Here is a 17,578-nt window from a genome sequence, read left to right on the forward strand (position 1 = left end):
GACTTAAACAATTGAAGATGACACAAAGAATTGGAAAAACACACTCCATGCTCATGGATTGGAAGAATAAATATTGTTAAAATGACCCCAAGCAACTACACATTTAATGCTTATGTATCAAAATACCACCAGCATAGCATGTGTCATGGTAGTAGAACAAACAATCCTAAAATTTGTATGAAACCATAAAAGACTCTGAATAGCCAAAGCAATCTCAAAAATGAAAAGGAAAACTGGACACAACACGATTCCTGACTTCAAGTCATATTACAAAACTATAGTGGTCAAGACAATATGCTGCTGGCACAAAAACAGTCACGTAGATCAATGGAACAGGATAGAAAACCCAGAAATGGATGCATAACTATATGGTCAACTAACGTTGAACAACATGAGAGACTCCTAACTCTGGGAAACAAACAAGGGGTAGTGGAAGGGGAGGTGGGTGGGGGGGATGGGGTGACTGGGTGACAGGTACTGAGGGGGGCACTTGACAGGATGAGCACTAGATGTTATACTATATGTTGGCAAATCGAACTCCAAAAAAATATATAAAATAAAATAAAATAAAATAAAATAAAATAAAATAAAATAGGAAATGAAAAGAAAGAAAGAAAGAAGAAAGAAAGAAAGAAAGAAGAAAGAAAGAAAGACAAAAGAAAGAAAGAAAGAAAGAGAAAGAAAAAGAAAGAAAAAGAAAGAAAGAAAGAAAGAAAGAAAGAAAGAAAGAAAGAAAGAAAGAATATCTATAGGACAAAGACAGCCTCTTCAACAAATGGTGTTGGGAAAATGGATGGCAACATGCGGAAGAATGAAACTGGACCACTTTCATACATCACACTCAAAAATAAATTCAAAATGGATGAAAGACCCAAATGAGAGACAGGAAGCCATCAAAATCCTGGAGGAGACCACAGGCTGTAACTTCTTTGACCTCAGCCATAGCAACATTTACTAGACATGTCACTGGAGGCAAGGGAAACAAAATCAAAAATGAACTATTGGGACTTCATCAAGGTAAAAACAAAACGGAAAACGAAACAAAACAAAACACTTCTGCACACTGAAGGAAACAATGAATAAACCTAAAAGACTACCTTCTGAGTGGGAGAAGATATTTGCAAATGTCATATCTGAACTTAGACATATCTGAACTTATCAAAAACTCAGCACCCCTCCCAAAAACAGGTAATGCAGTTAAGAAATGGGCAGAAGACATGAATAGACAGAGACTTTTCCAAAGAAGACTTCCATATGGCTTACAAAGATGTGTCTTAAAATGTGGTTTATAGTGAAAAGATGCTCAACATCACTTATCATTAGACAAATACAAATCAAAACCAGGTTGGAAAGCACTTCATACATGTCATAATGGCTAAAATTAACCACACAGAAATAACAGGTGTGGGGGAGGGGATGCAGAGAAATGGGAATACTTTTGCACTGTTAGTGGGAATGCAAGTTGGTGCAGCCCCTGTGAAGAACAGTTTGGAGGTTCCTCAAAAAGTTAAAAATAGAAAAAAAAAACAGTTAAAAATACAACTACCCTATGATCCAGCAATTGCACTACTAGGTATTTATCCAAAGGATAAAAATATATAGATTTGAAGGAGTACATGCGCCCTGATGTTTATAGCAGCATTATCAACGATAGCCAGACTATGGAGAGAGCCCAAATGTCCATCACTGATGAATGGATAAAGAAGAAGTGGGAGATATATATACATATATATCAAAAAATGAGATCTCGTCATTGGCAATGATGTGGATGGAGCTAGAGTGTATTATGCTAAGTGAAGTAACTCAGTCAGAGAAAGACATGCCATGATCTAACTCATGTGGAATTTAAGAAAGACAACAGGTGAACATATGGGAAGGGGGAAAGAGAAAATGAAGTTGGAAAAAACCCATAAGAGGTTCGCCTGGGTGGCTCAGTGATTGAGCATCTGCCTTTGACTCAGGGCATGATCCTGGGGTCATGGGATTGAGTCCTACATCGGGCTCCCTGCATGGAGCCTGCTTCTCACTCTGCCTGTATCTCTGCCCCTCTCTCTCTCTCTCTCTCTCTCTCTCTCATAAATAAATAAATAAATAAATAATTTAAAAAAAAAAAGGGAGAAAAAAAGCCATAAGAGACTTTTAAGGATAGAGAACAAACTGAGGGTTGATGAGGGAGGTGACTGGTGGGCTAGATGGGTGATGGGTTTTAAAGCGGGCACTTGTTATGATGAGCACTGGCTGTTGTGTATAAGTGATGAATCACTGAACTCTACTCCTCAAGAAACCAATATTGCACACAGTATGTTAGCTAGGTAAAATGAAAAGAAAAAAGAAGAAAAGAAAAGAAAGGAAAAGAAAAGAAAAAAGGAAAGGAAAGAAAGAAAAGAAAAAAGATAAAAAGAAAAAAGAAGAAAAGAAAAGAAAAGAAAGAGAAGAAAAGAAAAGAAAAGAAAAGAAAAGAAAAGAAAAGAAAAGAAAAAAGAAAAATGCTTTCTTTAAAAAATACATGAATACTGGGCAGCCTTGGTGGCTCAGCGGTTTAGCGCCACCTTCAGCCCAGGGTGTGATATTGGAGACCCGGGATCCAGTCCCACATCAGGCTCCCTGCATGGAACCTGCTTCTTCCTCTGCCTGTGTCTCTGCCTCTCTCTCTCTCTCTCTCTCTCTCTCTCTCTCTTTCTCTCTCTCTCTCTCTCTCTCTCTGTGTGTGTCTTATGAATAAATAAATTTTTAAAAATACATCAATACTCTTAACTCTGGGAAACAAAGGGCTGCAGAAGGGGAGGTGAGTGGGGGGATGAGGTAACTGTGGGATGGGCAATGAGGAGGGCACTTGATGGGATGAGCACTGGGTTATAATATATGTTGGCAAATTGAATTTAAGTAAAACATGTAAAAAAATCAACCAAAAATAAATAAAAATACATGAATAAAATAGAGAATAAAAAAGACAATAAATAAAACTAAAACTTTTTTCTTTGAAAAGATAACAAAATTGACCAAACTTTTATTAGATTTACTGTAACAACAAAGAAGACTCAAATTAATAAAATCAGAAATTAAAGTGGGCCATTACTCTAGTTTTACATAAATAGAAAGAATGTAGATTAGTATAAACAACAAAAATTGGATAACCTAGATGAAATGGACAAATTATTTGAAGTACAGAACCCATGAACACTGAATTATGATGATATAGAAAGTCTGAATGAAGTAAGTAGATTGAATCAGTAATACAAAATCTCCAAACGACAGACAGCATTAAGCTCTGCACCAGATGGCTTTACTGTGATTTCATCCAAACATGTAAAGAATGAACACGAATCTTTTTCAAATTATCACAAGATATTGAAGAGGCAAGAATATTTCCTAACTCATTCTATGATGTCCCTATTACTCTGATACCAAACGCAGACAAAGGTAGTAGGAAAAAAAAACACACTATAGACCAATATCCCTGATGGATATTGTTGCAAAATTGCTCATCAAAATACTAGCAATTGGAATTAAACAGGATATTAAAGGGAATATATACCATGACCACGTGTGATTGTTGTCTGAAAATATGCATGGTATGATCTCAATCTTTTTGTACCAGTTAAGGCCTGACTAGTGACCCAGTATGTGATCTATGCTGAGGAATTTTCCATATGCACTCAAAAAGAATGTGTATGCTGCTGTTTAGGCTGAAATGTTCCGAATAGATCTGTTAAGTCCATCTGGTTCAATGTATCACTCAACCTATTGTTTCCTTGTTGATTTTATGCTTAGATGATCTGTACATTGCTGTAAGTGGGTTGTTAAATTCCCCTACTGTTATTATATTATTATCATTGAGGTTTTTTTTTTATTTTGGTTACTAATTGGTTTATATAATTGGCTGGTCCCAAATTAGAAACATAGATGTTTATAATTATTAGATCTTCTTGTTGGAAAGACACTTTAAGTATGATATTGTGTCAATCTTCTTCCCTTATTACAGTCTTTGGTTTAAAATCTAATTTGTCTGATAGGAGGATTGGTACCCCAGCTTTCTTTTGAGGTCCATTATCATAATAAATGGTTCTCTCATACCTCACTTTCAATCTTTCAGTCTTTAGGTCTAAAATGAGTCTTTTGTAGATAACATATAGATGGATCTTGTGGGGTTTTTTTGGTCCATTCTGATACCCTATTGTATTTTGATTGGATCATTTAGCCCATCAACAGAGCAATTATCGAAAGATATGAATTTAGTGCTATGGTGTTACCTGTAGCATTGGTGTTTCTGGCGACATCCTCCTGTCCTTTCTAGTCTTTGTTGCTTTTGTTAATTTTTTCTCCACCCATAGTGTCCCCCTTAAAATTTCTTGCAGGGTTGTTTTAATGGTCATAAACTCCTTTAGTTTTTGTTTGTCTGGAAAACTCTATCTTGCCTTGTCTGTGTGGCATCCTTGCTGAATAAACAATTCATGGCTGCATATTTTTTCCCATTCAGCACATTGAATATATCATTCCACTGTCTTCTGGCCTGTGAAGTTTCTGTGGACATATCTGCTGCAACCCTGACAAGTCTTCCCTTTGTAGGTTAAGGACTCCCCCCCCCCCACCCCGCCATTGCTGATTTCAGGATTCTTTCCTTGTCTGTATATTTAGTGAATTTGACTATGATATGCCTTGTTGATGCTTGGCTTTTGTTGATTTTAATGGGAGTTCTCTGTGCTACTTGGATTTTGATGTCTGTGTCCTTCTCCAGATTAGAAAATTTTTCAACTATAATTTGTTTGAATAAACCTTCTGCCTCTTTTTCTCTCTTCATCTTCTGGGCCTCCTATGATATGAGTGTTATTCTAATTAGTTGTTATATTCTGGATGCCTGGGTGGCTCAGCGGTTGGGCAGCTGCCTTCGGCTCAGGTCGTGACTCCAGCATCCAGGATCGAGTCCGGCATCAGGCTCCTGTGAAGAGCCTGATTCTCCCTCCACCTATGTCTCTGCCTCTGTGTGTGTGTCATGATTAAATAAATAAATCTTTAAAAAAATTAGTTGTTATATTCCCCAAGTCTTCTTTCATGGTCCATTACCTTTCTTTCACTCTTCTTTTTGGCTTCATTATTTTCCACAATTTTATCTTCTATATCACTGATTCACTCCTCTGCTTCTTCCATCCTCATTTTTGTGATACATCCACATAAGACTGTATCTCAGTTATAGCCTTTTTAATTTGGGCCTGATAGATTTTAGTTCTTTTACCTTTGCAGTAAGGGATTCTCCATTTCCTTCTATGCTTTTTTCAGGCCCCAGTAGTATCCTTATAATCATTGTTTTAAATTATATTTCAGACATTGTACTTCTAGCTGTATTGATTACATCCTTGGCCATCAGTACTACTTCGCATACTTTCTTTTGGCATGAATTTCTCCATCTCATCATTTTTTTTCAGAAAGGAAAAAAGAAAAAACCCAAGCAAGCAAGCAAGCAAGCAAACAAATAAACAAACAAAAACCAAAGGAAAATAAAAGCACAAAACACAAAAAACCTAGATCCTGGCTATGTTTTAGTCTGTGTGTTAAAAGAATCTTCCAAAAGTTGGTTGTTTTTCTACTTGTGGACTTACAGTTTTTGTTCTCTCAGACCTCTGACTGACTTTTTTTGGGTGTTCAGAATGACTTGATAATCATCTAGCTGTGTTTGAGGTACAGGACATGTTTTGGGGTCCCCGTAATCCTCTGTCATTTTAACTCTCGAAAGCCTATTTTATTCATATCTCACCTAGTCTTTATTATTTCCTTCCTTCTACTAGATTTGAGTTTAATTCTTTGTATTTTAGTTCCTTAAGTTGTAAGATGAATTTGTTGATTTGAAATCTTTTTTTTTTCTTTTTAAAAGCTTTTCTCACTATAAATATCCCTTACAGCACTGCTTTAACTGCATTCCATAGGTTTTGATAAGTTGTGGTTTCATAACTTATTTAGACATATTTTTAAATTCCCTTTTGGTTTGTTCTTTGGTCATTTTTTTTAATAGTGTGTTTTATTTCCACACATCAGTGAATATTCCAGTTTCCCTCCTGCTATTGATTCCTATTTGCATTTGCTTGTGATTGGAAAATATTTTTGTATGATTTCAATCTTTTCCAATGTATTAAGACCTTTATTGTGACATAAAAATGATCTATCCTAGAGAAGTGCCATTTTCACTTGGAAAAAATGTGTAGTTTGCTGTTATTGAATGTTCTCTATATGTCTGTTGAGTCTCATTGATTTATAGTGTTGTTAAACACTTCTATTTCTTTTTTGATATTCTTGCCTGTTTGGCCCATCCATTACGAGAAGTTAGCTATTGAAGTTCTCAACCATTACTGTAGAACTGCCTATTTCACCCGTTATTGTTTTTAAATGTTTGGTTTGTATATTTTGGTGTTCTGGTATTTATAATTGTTATATCTCCTTGGTGATTTGAAACTTTTATCAATATATATTTCCCTTTGTTCTTTAATGACAAGTTTTACATTAATGTATGATTTGCCTGATATCAGCTCTCTTTTGATTACAATTTGAATATATTTTTCCAGGGGTGCCTGGTGACTCAGTCCATTAAGGGTATGACCTCTGATTTCACCTGAGGTCATGATCTCAAGGGCATGAGATTGAGCCCCATGTCAGGCCCCATGCTGGGTGTGAACCCTGCTGAAGACTCTTTCTGTCTCCTTTTGCCACCCGCCCCCAGATTGCTCTCTCTCTTTCTCTTTCAAATAAAATATTCTTCCATCTTTTCAATTTCAACCTATATGCATCCTTAGGTCTAAACTGTTTGTCTTATAGAAAGGATACTGTAGAAGCATGCTGTGTGTGTCTTTTAAAAATCCATTCCAACCATATTTGGCATTTGATTGCGGAATTTAATCCATTTATATTTAAAGTCTTTACTGATAGATGACTTACTTTTGCCATTTTGTCATTTGTTTTCTGTATGTCTTGTGGCTTTTTGGTATGTTGATGTCACCATTGCTGCTTGTGTTTGTGTTTAATTGCCTTTTGATGTATTTTGATCTTTGTGTGTGTGTGTGTGTGTGTGTGTGTGTGTGTGTATGCCTTATATTTTATGGTTACCAGACAGATTATATAACAACCTGAAGTTATGATGATCTACTTTTAATTAAGCCAAAGTTAACTTCGGTTGCAAACAAAATCTCTACTACTTTATAGCTCAATCCTCCCTCACCTATGTAATTAATATTACAAATTACATTAACATAGATTTATGCTTATTTTTATGTATTTGTCTTTATATCTTGTAGATTATATAAATTGGAGATATAAATCAAAACTACAGATTACTGGTATTTTTTCAACCTCTACCAGAGATCTTTTTATCTTCATATGTCCATAAATTATTACCTAGAATCCTTTGATTTCAATCTGAAGGTCTCCTTTTAGCATTTCCTACAGAGCAGTTGTAGTGGTGGTGAAGTCCCTTGGAATTTGGTTATTTGGGAGTATCTATTTATCACACACTTAAAGTTTTTATTTATTTATTTATTTATTGTAGAGAGACAGAGAGAGCATGGGGAGGGGCAGAGGAGGGAAGAGGGAATCTCAAGCAGACTCTGCACCAAGCATGGAGCTGAATTTAGAGCTTGATCATATGACCTCAAGATCACAACCCCAACGAAACCCAAGACTTGGATGCTCAACCAACCAACCTACCCAGGCACCCCTCTCCCACACTTTTGAAGGACAGTTTCACTGAATACAGTTGAAAGTTTTTTGGGGGTTGTTTTTGGTTTTGGTTTTGGTACTAAAGTGCCTTGAATACATCATTCCACTGGCCACCAAGTTTTGTTGTTGTTGTTGTTGTTGTTATAAATTTTTTGTTGGTGTTCAATTTGTCAACATATAGAATAACACCCAGTGCTCATCCCGTCAAGTGCCCACCTCAGTGCCCGTCACCCAGTCACCCCCACCCCCCGCCCACCTCCCCTTCCACCACCCCTAGTTCGTTTCCCAGAGTTAGGAGTCTTTCATGTTCTGTCTCCCTTCCTGGATATTTTTTATATTCCCCAAATGAATGAGACCATGTAATGTTTGTCCTTCTCCGATTGACTTATTTCACTCAGCATCATACCCTCCAGTTCCATCCATGTCGAAGCAAATGGTGGGTATTTGTCATTTCTGATGGCTGAGTAATATTCCATTGTATACATAAACCACATCTTCTTTATCTGTTCATCTTTCGATGGACACCGAGGCTCCTTTCACAGTTTTGGCCACCAAGTTTTATGCTGAAAAGATACTGACATCTTTGGGGGATCCTGAATGGCTCAGTCAGTTAGGCATCTGACTCTTGATTTTGGTTCAGGTTATGATCTAAGGGTCGTAAAGATGGAGCCTTGGATAGGGCTTCATGCTCAGCCTAGAGTCTGCTCTCTCCCTCTGCCCCTCCCCCCCACGCATTTTCTCTGTCTTAAATAAATAAATAAATAAATAAATCTTTAAAAAAGACACTGACGTTTTAAATTAAAAATATCTTGTATGTGATGAATTGCTTGTGTATAACCATTATGGGCATCTGTGCCTTTGACTTTCAACATTTTCATTATGACGTATCATAGAGTTTATCCTACTTAGAGTACAATGGTCTTGTTGGTATGAAGATGTCTTTCACACAAATTTCCGAATCTTTCAAGTACTACTCAGAAGGGGAAGAAGGAAAGGCGATTCTTGGGAGAGGGAAATAAAAGAGTTGTTTAAATATTTCGGTCAAATGACTCAGCAGCTAGAGTTGGAGTCTCTGGGTCAGAGAGGTCTGAAGGCAGGCACTGGTGTTTCATAGCCACAGGATTTGTCTTAATTATGGATAACATATATTGGATGTAGTTTTGTAGGGTATGCAAAGTAGGCAAGCACTAAATGACTAAATATATGCTTATTTCAGATCTACTGAAAACCATTACATGTGTAAATTTTGAATTTGGTACTGGTGGGCTTTTAGTTAATGGTCCTGCTGTGAAGAAGTAAACAATATAGGGACCAATATACACAGGCCATCTTTAATTCACTTGAACACCAATATGTCCCTTAGTTAGATACTTTGATTAATCTGATAGTCAGGTGTATAAATTTAGACTGTCAAATGTATAAAATTAGTAATATTAACAGGACCTTAAGCAGCAAAGTGGAATTGATCTGCAGTGTGAACTTCAGTCATGCACAACACTACAGGGTCCTGACTGAGCAAATCCCATCAACTATCATGGTTTACCTAAGTAAGGGACAATAAGTTAAGTTTCTGTATTGATCTTTCTGCTTTGCTGGAGGAATTAATGCAGGTATAGCAGGATGTACTAGCAATTGCACAGGCTCCAACTTGCTCCACAAGTAGGAAGTCAATGAGAATTCTATCATCCATAACAAGGTTAATATGGATACCTTCTAGGACCAAAGCAGAGTTTCCTTAAATATTTGAAATCATCTTATGAGTACTTTTAGGTGCAAATCAGGGTGTTTTGGGGTGAGAAGAAAGTTAATGCCTAGCTTCTACACAAATGCAATAATGAGAGATATCCATCACCTTGGGATGGGGCAATTAATTCCCCGAACGAGCTGGTTATTTTGAGAGAAAAGACAAGTTATTTAAAGTCTGGGATTAGTGTAGAAGAGCAGAGGCCTCTTTGAAATAAAGTAGGAGATGAATGATGTGAACAATTGCACTGAGGGATCTCTGGCGCAGACATTTTCTAAAATCCAGTAAAGAGGCCCGTAATTCAGATGAGAGATAGAAAAAATAAATAAACTCTTGTCAGAAGTGATCAACAGATCATTGCACATGAAAAATGGAAATTGATTTTCTCTACCCTGCAATCAATCCTCCTATGTGACTTTAGTTTTTCTGTTATGTGGCAGTCAGTAGTGGGGACAGTTTGGTTTAAGGAACCACAAATTTACAGGCCCTATACTCTGCCTTCAATGAAAAAAAGGCATCCTTCTTATGCCGTTTCACTTAATATTATGGGTATTTAATCTAGGAAATTAAAATTTCATAAAACACAGCAGCCCAGTTTTAGAGAATTTATATTTTAGTATAAATTTCTTTGTTTAAAGCAAACATTTATGCCTCTTAAATTTTCACTAAGTTTTTAAATGAAGTTGTTCTAGACTCTCTGAAGACTCTGCTTGATTGCAGGCGTTTAAAATTTATTGTTGTTATTGTAAAGACTAGGTTAAGTCTTTAGGATCATTGATAAAAAGCAAGTACTAAGTCCACCAGCATGTAGGAAATCTTTTCTTGAAGCATTTCTGAAATATAGAGATGACATCATGGGAGAGCTAATAGAAGTAATAGAGATGATGTTAAATGAAGAAACTGGCTTATAAAAATTAGTGGAAGTACATGTGAAAAATAATAATACAAGTGCGTCTATATTTATTGTGGGTACATGTGTATTTGTTAGAACAACTTTGGTATTGTGGTTCATATTTGAATCTGTGTAATATAACTATCTTAAGTATAGGAGTAAATACCTACAAAACTACACATGTTCAGAACCCAAGATAGGGAATTGTTGAATGATTGTAAAACATTTTTTTATCCAGCATAATGATTTGTCTTTTGCCTTCAAAACTTGCCTCCCAAGTACCCTTTATAGAGGTCATGTTAGGGGAAAAAAGGGATACACTCATAGAATGGGAAGAAAATTCTAAGGCCAAAGCTCTCCCACCTTTTGTAATTCAGTTAGACATCACATCAGGTAACCTTCAACCTAACATCATCAGATGAAGATGAGTATGAAATTGAATCTCCAAGCATTAAAGATAACATCAAGTTCATTCTGTATATGATTGAGTCTCTTCCATATCCAACACTAAATTGCACATTGACTGTTGAAGACCTTACAGTCCATTGCAGGATCCTGGAATCTTACAACAGCCATATAGACCTTATTAAGTACTCATGGAATTGTTCTTCAGCACTGTGTAAAATAGCTCTGATTCATCTGAAGTGTATATTAAGAAGGAAAGTGATCTTACAGGAAATACAACGTATCATTAGCAATCCATTATCCAAATAGACATCATTGCTTGTTTTACCAACCTGTGTCCCAAATGGTAATTCAGGGCACAGTTTTAAGATTACATCAGGCATGGTACTAGTAGGAATAGTATATGTCTTTTTGCTGCTTATAAAAGGTTCTCTGAAATGTGGCACAGAAACAGACAAAACCAACTCCACCTGACTGGTACTACAAGATGAAATCAAATGTATAGTAACTAAGTAATTTAAATAATGAAATGAATGCCATCTAATTTACAATTCAAGCATTACATCATCTTTGAGGAAATTTTGGAATTCTAACCTGAAGTAGTCCTTCTGATGAAGCTATTATTTTTGGAAGAAATATCAACTAACAACCAGCGTTAGTATCTGTTCTACCATTGCTACTGTAAAGACTGGATATTGTATATGACTATTGGCTCTCAATTTTTAAAAGAAATTTTATATCATAGAGGTGTAAACTTGTAAATATGTAAATAAATATTAATATATACATTTTTGGGGTCGGTAGAGGCGTAAGGAGGAGGTCGAGTCGGGACGCCGAGGTGGTCAGCAGCTAGCTCGTCGGTGCCCGACTTCTCTCAAGCTTGTGTGCTGAGGAGACTCCGATGTTGGCCTCAGCTCCTAGGCTGAACTCGGCGGATCGGCCCATGAAAACTTCTGTATTGAGACAAAGGAAAGGATCCGGCAGAAAGCAACATCTCTTATCGTGGGCTTGGCAGCAAGGACGGGGACAGGTGGTGGAAATCCTGCGATCCGAAAGGCAGACCGAAAGGTGACAAAGAAGCTGAAGATGGGTGGTGGAGAGAGGTATAACATTCCAGCCCCTCAGTCGAGAAACGTTAGTAAGAACCAGCAACAGCTTAACAGAGAGAAGACCAAGGATCAGAATTCCCAAATGAAGATTGTTCACAAGAAAAAAGAAAGAGGACACACTTACACCTCCTCAGCAGCTGCACGGCAGGCCATGCAAAACGGGGGGAAGAACAAAAATTTTCCAAATAATCAAAACTGGAACTCTAGCTTATCAAGTCCCACTTTACTTTTTAAGTCTCAAACTAATCAGAACTACGCTGGAGCCAAGTTTAGTGAGCCACCATCACCAAGTGTTTTTCCTAAACCACCAAGCCACTGGGTTCCAGTTTCCTTTAATCCTTCTGATAAGGAAATAATGACACTTCAACTTAAAACCTTACTTAAAGTACAAGTATAAAATAAGATAAAATACTACTGTTTAAATTTAGTTATATTTAAGGGTAGTTGTCAGTTGTTTCAGACCAGATTCACTAGGGAATTAATCTGTGTAAAATTGCTAATTAATGTAGAAAACATTATTAGATTTCATCTTAACTGTTTTACGTGTAGTGTGCACTGTGATGTAATGGTAGTATCAGTGCAACTTTAAATAACTAAATTATTGATAATTGTACTTGATATTGTGTTCTCGATTGAGTAACTCTTTTTTTTTTAATTTTTTTTTTTATTTATTTATGATAGTCACAGAGAGAGAGAGAGAGGCAGAGACACAGGCAGAGGGAGAAGCAGGCTCCATGCACCGGGAGCCTGACGTGGGATTCGATCCCGGGTCTCCAGGATCGCGCCCTGGGCCAAAGGCAGGCGCCAAACCGCTGCGCCACCCAGGGATCCCTCGATTGAGTAACTCTTAAATGAAACCTGTCAAATTTAGATTTGGTGAACGGTAATCAACTTTTCCTATTGTTTGTTGGGCACAAATACTAATTTAAGATTATCCTTCATGGATCAGTAGATTTACTTGTTGGAAGCTAGTGAATCTGATTATAAGCATCCAGTTAAGACCTACAGGGATTGGAGTAGTTGAATATTTAACAGTTTAAAGTCCTAGAAACACCCAAACCAGGAATATGACAACAACCCGATGCACTGCCAAAAAGAAAATGTGAGTTTTTCTTAGAGAATAGTTGCATTTTTGTAAAACTATGCTGGTGAAATGTGGAAAAGGTCACTAGGGGCTATCTAATTTAGATGAGACCATATATCCCAATGGCCGTTTGTTTCATGCAGTGGGTGTCTGCCAACTAATGCACCAAAACCATTTCTTACAGAAACAGTATTTTGTGGTCACTGAGTAGCTTTCAAAATACATTTTTGTATTACAGCACTGCATAAGCTATTCTGACAGTGATCTGGTCTCAAATCATTCCCTGAAAAGCTTACGTGAAGTAGGGAGCTGTATAATGTGAGAGTTTTAAGTACCTTAGGAAAGAGCCATGTAAATATATGTAATAAACTTGTAGTATATGTAAAGTTTTGTTGGCATTTATCCTACAAAAATAGAATATTTTAGTATGAATTTGCTAAATGTAAGACCATGGACTCTGTTTTTATACTATGGCCTGATTTTAAAGGTCCAAAATAATTTGTTTTTAAAAGTTTGCCCTTGTGCTAAAGTGCCAGTGTATGTATAATTGATCTGGTTGTAAACTATATTTCAAAGTAAATCCTAGTGTAATTAGTTTTATATAACTAAAGGTTTTAAGCTGCTAAAACACTTCCTATTTTTAAGAGAGGTGAGATGCAGTATGGGACTAATTTTTCTTTCTTAAGCCCAAAGATTAAACTATTAAAGGGTCCCTCCAACCTTAAAGATTCATTCTGGCTTTCAATAATTTTTGTAATCTATAATATGAATATAGTTTAGTGTATGATGTCAGTATATATATTTTTTGTTACTAGTCCAAGTGCAACCCAGGGGACCATTAATGCAAAAGATGTAATTTCTTCCATAATATCTTGATAACGTGTTTTACCTAAATATAACAGTTAATCCAACAGTAACTTACAAATCTGTATGGGAGACTCAATTTAAAAATTCTAATTGTAAGTACCCTATTCTAATTTGGTGGCTTTTTGACATTTTAAAGCAGAATGGCCAAATTGTATTTCCCCAGTTAAACTTAGATTGAGGTGATATTGCTCAAGTCAAATAATGCTATCCTAAAGTTTACATAGTACTTCATGTACATTTGTGAATTTCAAGCATGAAATTAAAAAATAAAATTGCCTCTCTCACCCCAAAAATATATATATTAATATATACATTTTTTTTAAAAGTCCTAAAAAGTGCAACAAATAGTTGTGTGTGATTGGTAATGTCTTTTAAAAGATTTATTTATTTATTTATTTTAAATTTTTATTTATTTATTTTAGAGAGACTGTGGGCTGGGGGAGAGGGAGAGAGAGAGAGAGAGAGAGAGAGAGAGAGAGAGAGAAGCAGACTCCCTGCTGAACGTGAAGCCCAACTCAGGACTTGCAAACCTGAGATCATGACCTGAGCTGAAATCAAGAGTTAGATGTTTGCGACGTCTGGGTGGCTCAGTGTTTGAGTGTCTGCCTTCAGTTCAGGGCATCATCCTGGAGTCCTGGAATCGAGTCCCGCATCGGGCTCTCCATGGCGAGTCTGCTTCTCCTTCTGCCTATGTCTCTGCCTTTCTCTGTGTCTCTCATGAATAAATAAATAAAATCTAAAAAAAAAAAAAAAAAAGCCAGTTAGATGCTTAAGTGACTGAGCTCCCCAGGTGTCCCATGACTGGTTACTTTTGTGTGAAAACAAAATTAAAACAAAAATAAAAGCTCTTTTGTGGGCTCTTGGGCCCCAAAATAGCATATAAGCCAGTGAAAAGGAAATAATGCATGAGTTGTATTCAGTAGTGTATGTGTTTATTGGGAGCCTGAAAGAGACAAACACTCTAACAAATATTGGCTTTCCTGATGAGTCAAAAAATCATCAATGTCACATAAGAGCAATATCCTCAAGTTGGCTGGTAACTCTCTGACAGCAAGACATTTAAATATGCACTGGTTGTGTCTATCCACTACATATAGGATTCGGAGATGTCAGCATTTACTTTGGACAATATCTTTTTGGCAACTGTGTGTCAAGAACTGTGAAAGGTGTAAGTTTTTACCCAACTTGTAAACTAACAATTTGATCTGACAGTTTCATAGATACTGGAAGAAGATACAAGACACCTAAGTCAGACATAAAAAGGATGGTTTATTAGTCATTCCACAGCAGGTAGCATGAACTTCTTTGCAGTGGTTAGCCTCAGTCCCCAAGTCTCAGGCTAATGATAAGAAGCACTGCAGATGTATGATATGCAAACAATGGGTTTGCATTATAGTGTACGAAACTCCATTGTTTTAAATGGACTTTTTAAATGGACATGTAGTAAACATCCTCAGAGGGTAGTACCATCTTTATGTTCCTGCATAGCACATATGTATGCCCTCTGTCCCAGAAGGAAACACAATCTCTACTTTCTTCCAAGGCTGTTTGTAACGCAAATAGCATTGAAAAATAGTTTGGAACAAAAGCTCTTAATGTCTCCAATCAGAATTCAAGTAGAAATATAAGACCTATAAAGAATTGTCTCCAAACGATGACAAGATATTTCTAAGATTTATATGGAAATGCATAGGACTTATAATATCTGAAAGTATTTTGAAAAAGAATAACCATGCTGTAGGCCTTGCATTGCTAGTTTCCAAGACTTACTACAAAGCAATAGCATTGAGAAAAGTATGGCATTGGCATAAAGGTAGGCACATCGATCAGTTTAGGAGAAGAATCTGGAAATAGACCCATATGGATATAGTCAACTGATTGTCAACAAAACTGCAAAGTTAATTCAGTGGAGAAAAGATAGCGTAATCAGGGACTGATGCTACAACAATTGGTTAAAATAAATGATGGTCAATCCTTACTTTACACAACATACAAAAATTAAGACATTAGACTTGAATGTAAGAGCTAAGACTACAACATTTTTATAAGAAAAAAATGGGACAAAATTTAAGTGAATGTGGATTTGGTAAAAATATCTTAAATAGGTTGCCAAAAATATGAAGTATAATAGACAAAATCAGTAAATTGGACCTCGTCTAAATTAAAATACTTTGTTCTACTACGGAGACTACCAGAAAAGTAAAAATTAAGACACAGAATGGGAGAAAATATCTGTGAAACATGTAACCATCGCAGGGCTTGTAATTTTAATATATAAAGAACCCTTAAAAGTCAATAAGTGGTAAGCAAACAACACAATTATAATGGGCAAATATTAGAACAGATTCTTCATCAAATAAGATAAATGGATGGCAGTTAAGCACATGAAAAGATGCACAACATTATAATTAGGGAAATGCTAGTTAAAACTAAAATGATATACCACAATACACCTATTAGAATGGCTCAAATTAAAAAAACTGAAATTACTAGGGCTCCATGACTACATGACATGAATATATGTGGTTATGGATGTTTGGAAACAGTTGTGCAATTTCTTAAAATGATAAACATATACTTACCATACTGTTGCTCTTTTTATCTAGAAGAAGGGAAAGCATATGTCCACACAGTCTTGCACATAAATATTCATAGCAGTTTTATTTGTAATAGTCAAAAACTGGAAACATCTAGTAGCCAGTAAAGGCATCAAATTTTCTGACATCTACCATAGCAACATTTTTCTAGGTATATCTCCTAAAGCAAGAGAAACAAAAGGAAAAATAAACTGTTAGGACCGCATCAAAATGAAAAGCACAACAAGGAAAGACAACCTAATGAATGGGAGAAGATATTTGCAAATGACTTATCTGGTAAGGGGTTAGTATCAAGAATATACAAAGAAGGGATCCCTGGGTGGCGCAGCGGTTTGGCGCCTGCCTTTGGCCCAGGGCGCGATCCTGGAGACCGGGGATCGAATCCCACGTCGGGCTCCCGGTGCATGGAGCCTGCTTATCCCTCTGCCTGTGTCTCTGCCTCTGTCTCTCTCTCTGTGACTATCATAAATAAATAAAACTAAAAGAAAAAAAAAAAGAATTTATACAACTCAACACCAAAAAATCAAATAATCCAATTAAAAATGGGCAGAACACATAAACAGACACTTCTCTAAAGAAGATATCCAGATGGGAAATAGACACATGAAAGGATGCTCAACATCACTGTGGAAAATGGTATGAGGGATTATCTCAAAGTTAAAAATATAACTACCCCATGATCCAGCAATCACACTGCTGGGCACTTATCCCAAGAATACTAAAACACTAATTCAAAGGGATACTTGCACCCTTATGTTTATAGCAACATTTATTTACAATAGGCAAATTATGGAAGCAGCCCAAGTGTCCTTCAAATGATGAATGGATAAAAAAGATGTGATATATATGTATATATATCACATCATATAATATACATATGAATTATTCAGCCATGAAAAATAATGAAATCTTGCCATTTGTAACAACATGGATGGAGCTAGAGCGTATAATGATAAGTGAAATAAGTCATATGATTTCACTCGTATGTAGAATTTAAGAAACAAAACAAAGGAGCAAAGGGGAAAAAAACGGACAGAGAGAAGAGAGAGAGAGAGAGAGAGAGAGAGAGAGAGAGACTAATCAAGAAACACACTTTAATCACAGAGAACAAACTGATGATTACCAGTGGGAAGGTAGTATGGGGACGGGTTAAGTGATGGGGATTAAGGAGTGCACTTGTCT

The 17,578-nt window shown here is 36.3% G+C and overlaps 1 protein-coding gene across 1 annotated transcript; it reads left to right on the forward strand.

Annotated features, from left to right (window-relative positions):
• Positions 1-11,553: 11,553 nt before the first annotated feature.
• LOC140597531 (proline-rich nuclear receptor coactivator 2-like) lies at positions 11,554-12,245 on the forward strand. Its single transcript, XM_072746374.1, has one exon. The coding sequence runs from the start codon at positions 11,826-11,828 to the stop codon at positions 12,243-12,245; it is 420 nt and encodes a 139-aa protein (XP_072602475.1). The 5' UTR covers positions 11,554-11,825.
• Positions 12,246-17,578: the final 5,333 nt, after the last annotated feature.

This window comes from Vulpes vulpes, unplaced genomic scaffold (genome assembly GCF_048418805.1).
Source record: "Vulpes vulpes isolate BD-2025 unplaced genomic scaffold, VulVul3 u000000669, whole genome shotgun sequence".
Taxonomy (NCBI): Eukaryota; Metazoa; Chordata; class Mammalia; order Carnivora; family Canidae; genus Vulpes; species Vulpes vulpes.

What these genes read in the sequence shown, in the direction of transcription:
- LOC140597531 (XM_072746374.1), top strand. Translation starts at nt 11,826, where the DNA reads ATGGGTGGTGGAGAGAGGTATAACATTCCAGCCCCTCAGTCGAGAAAC.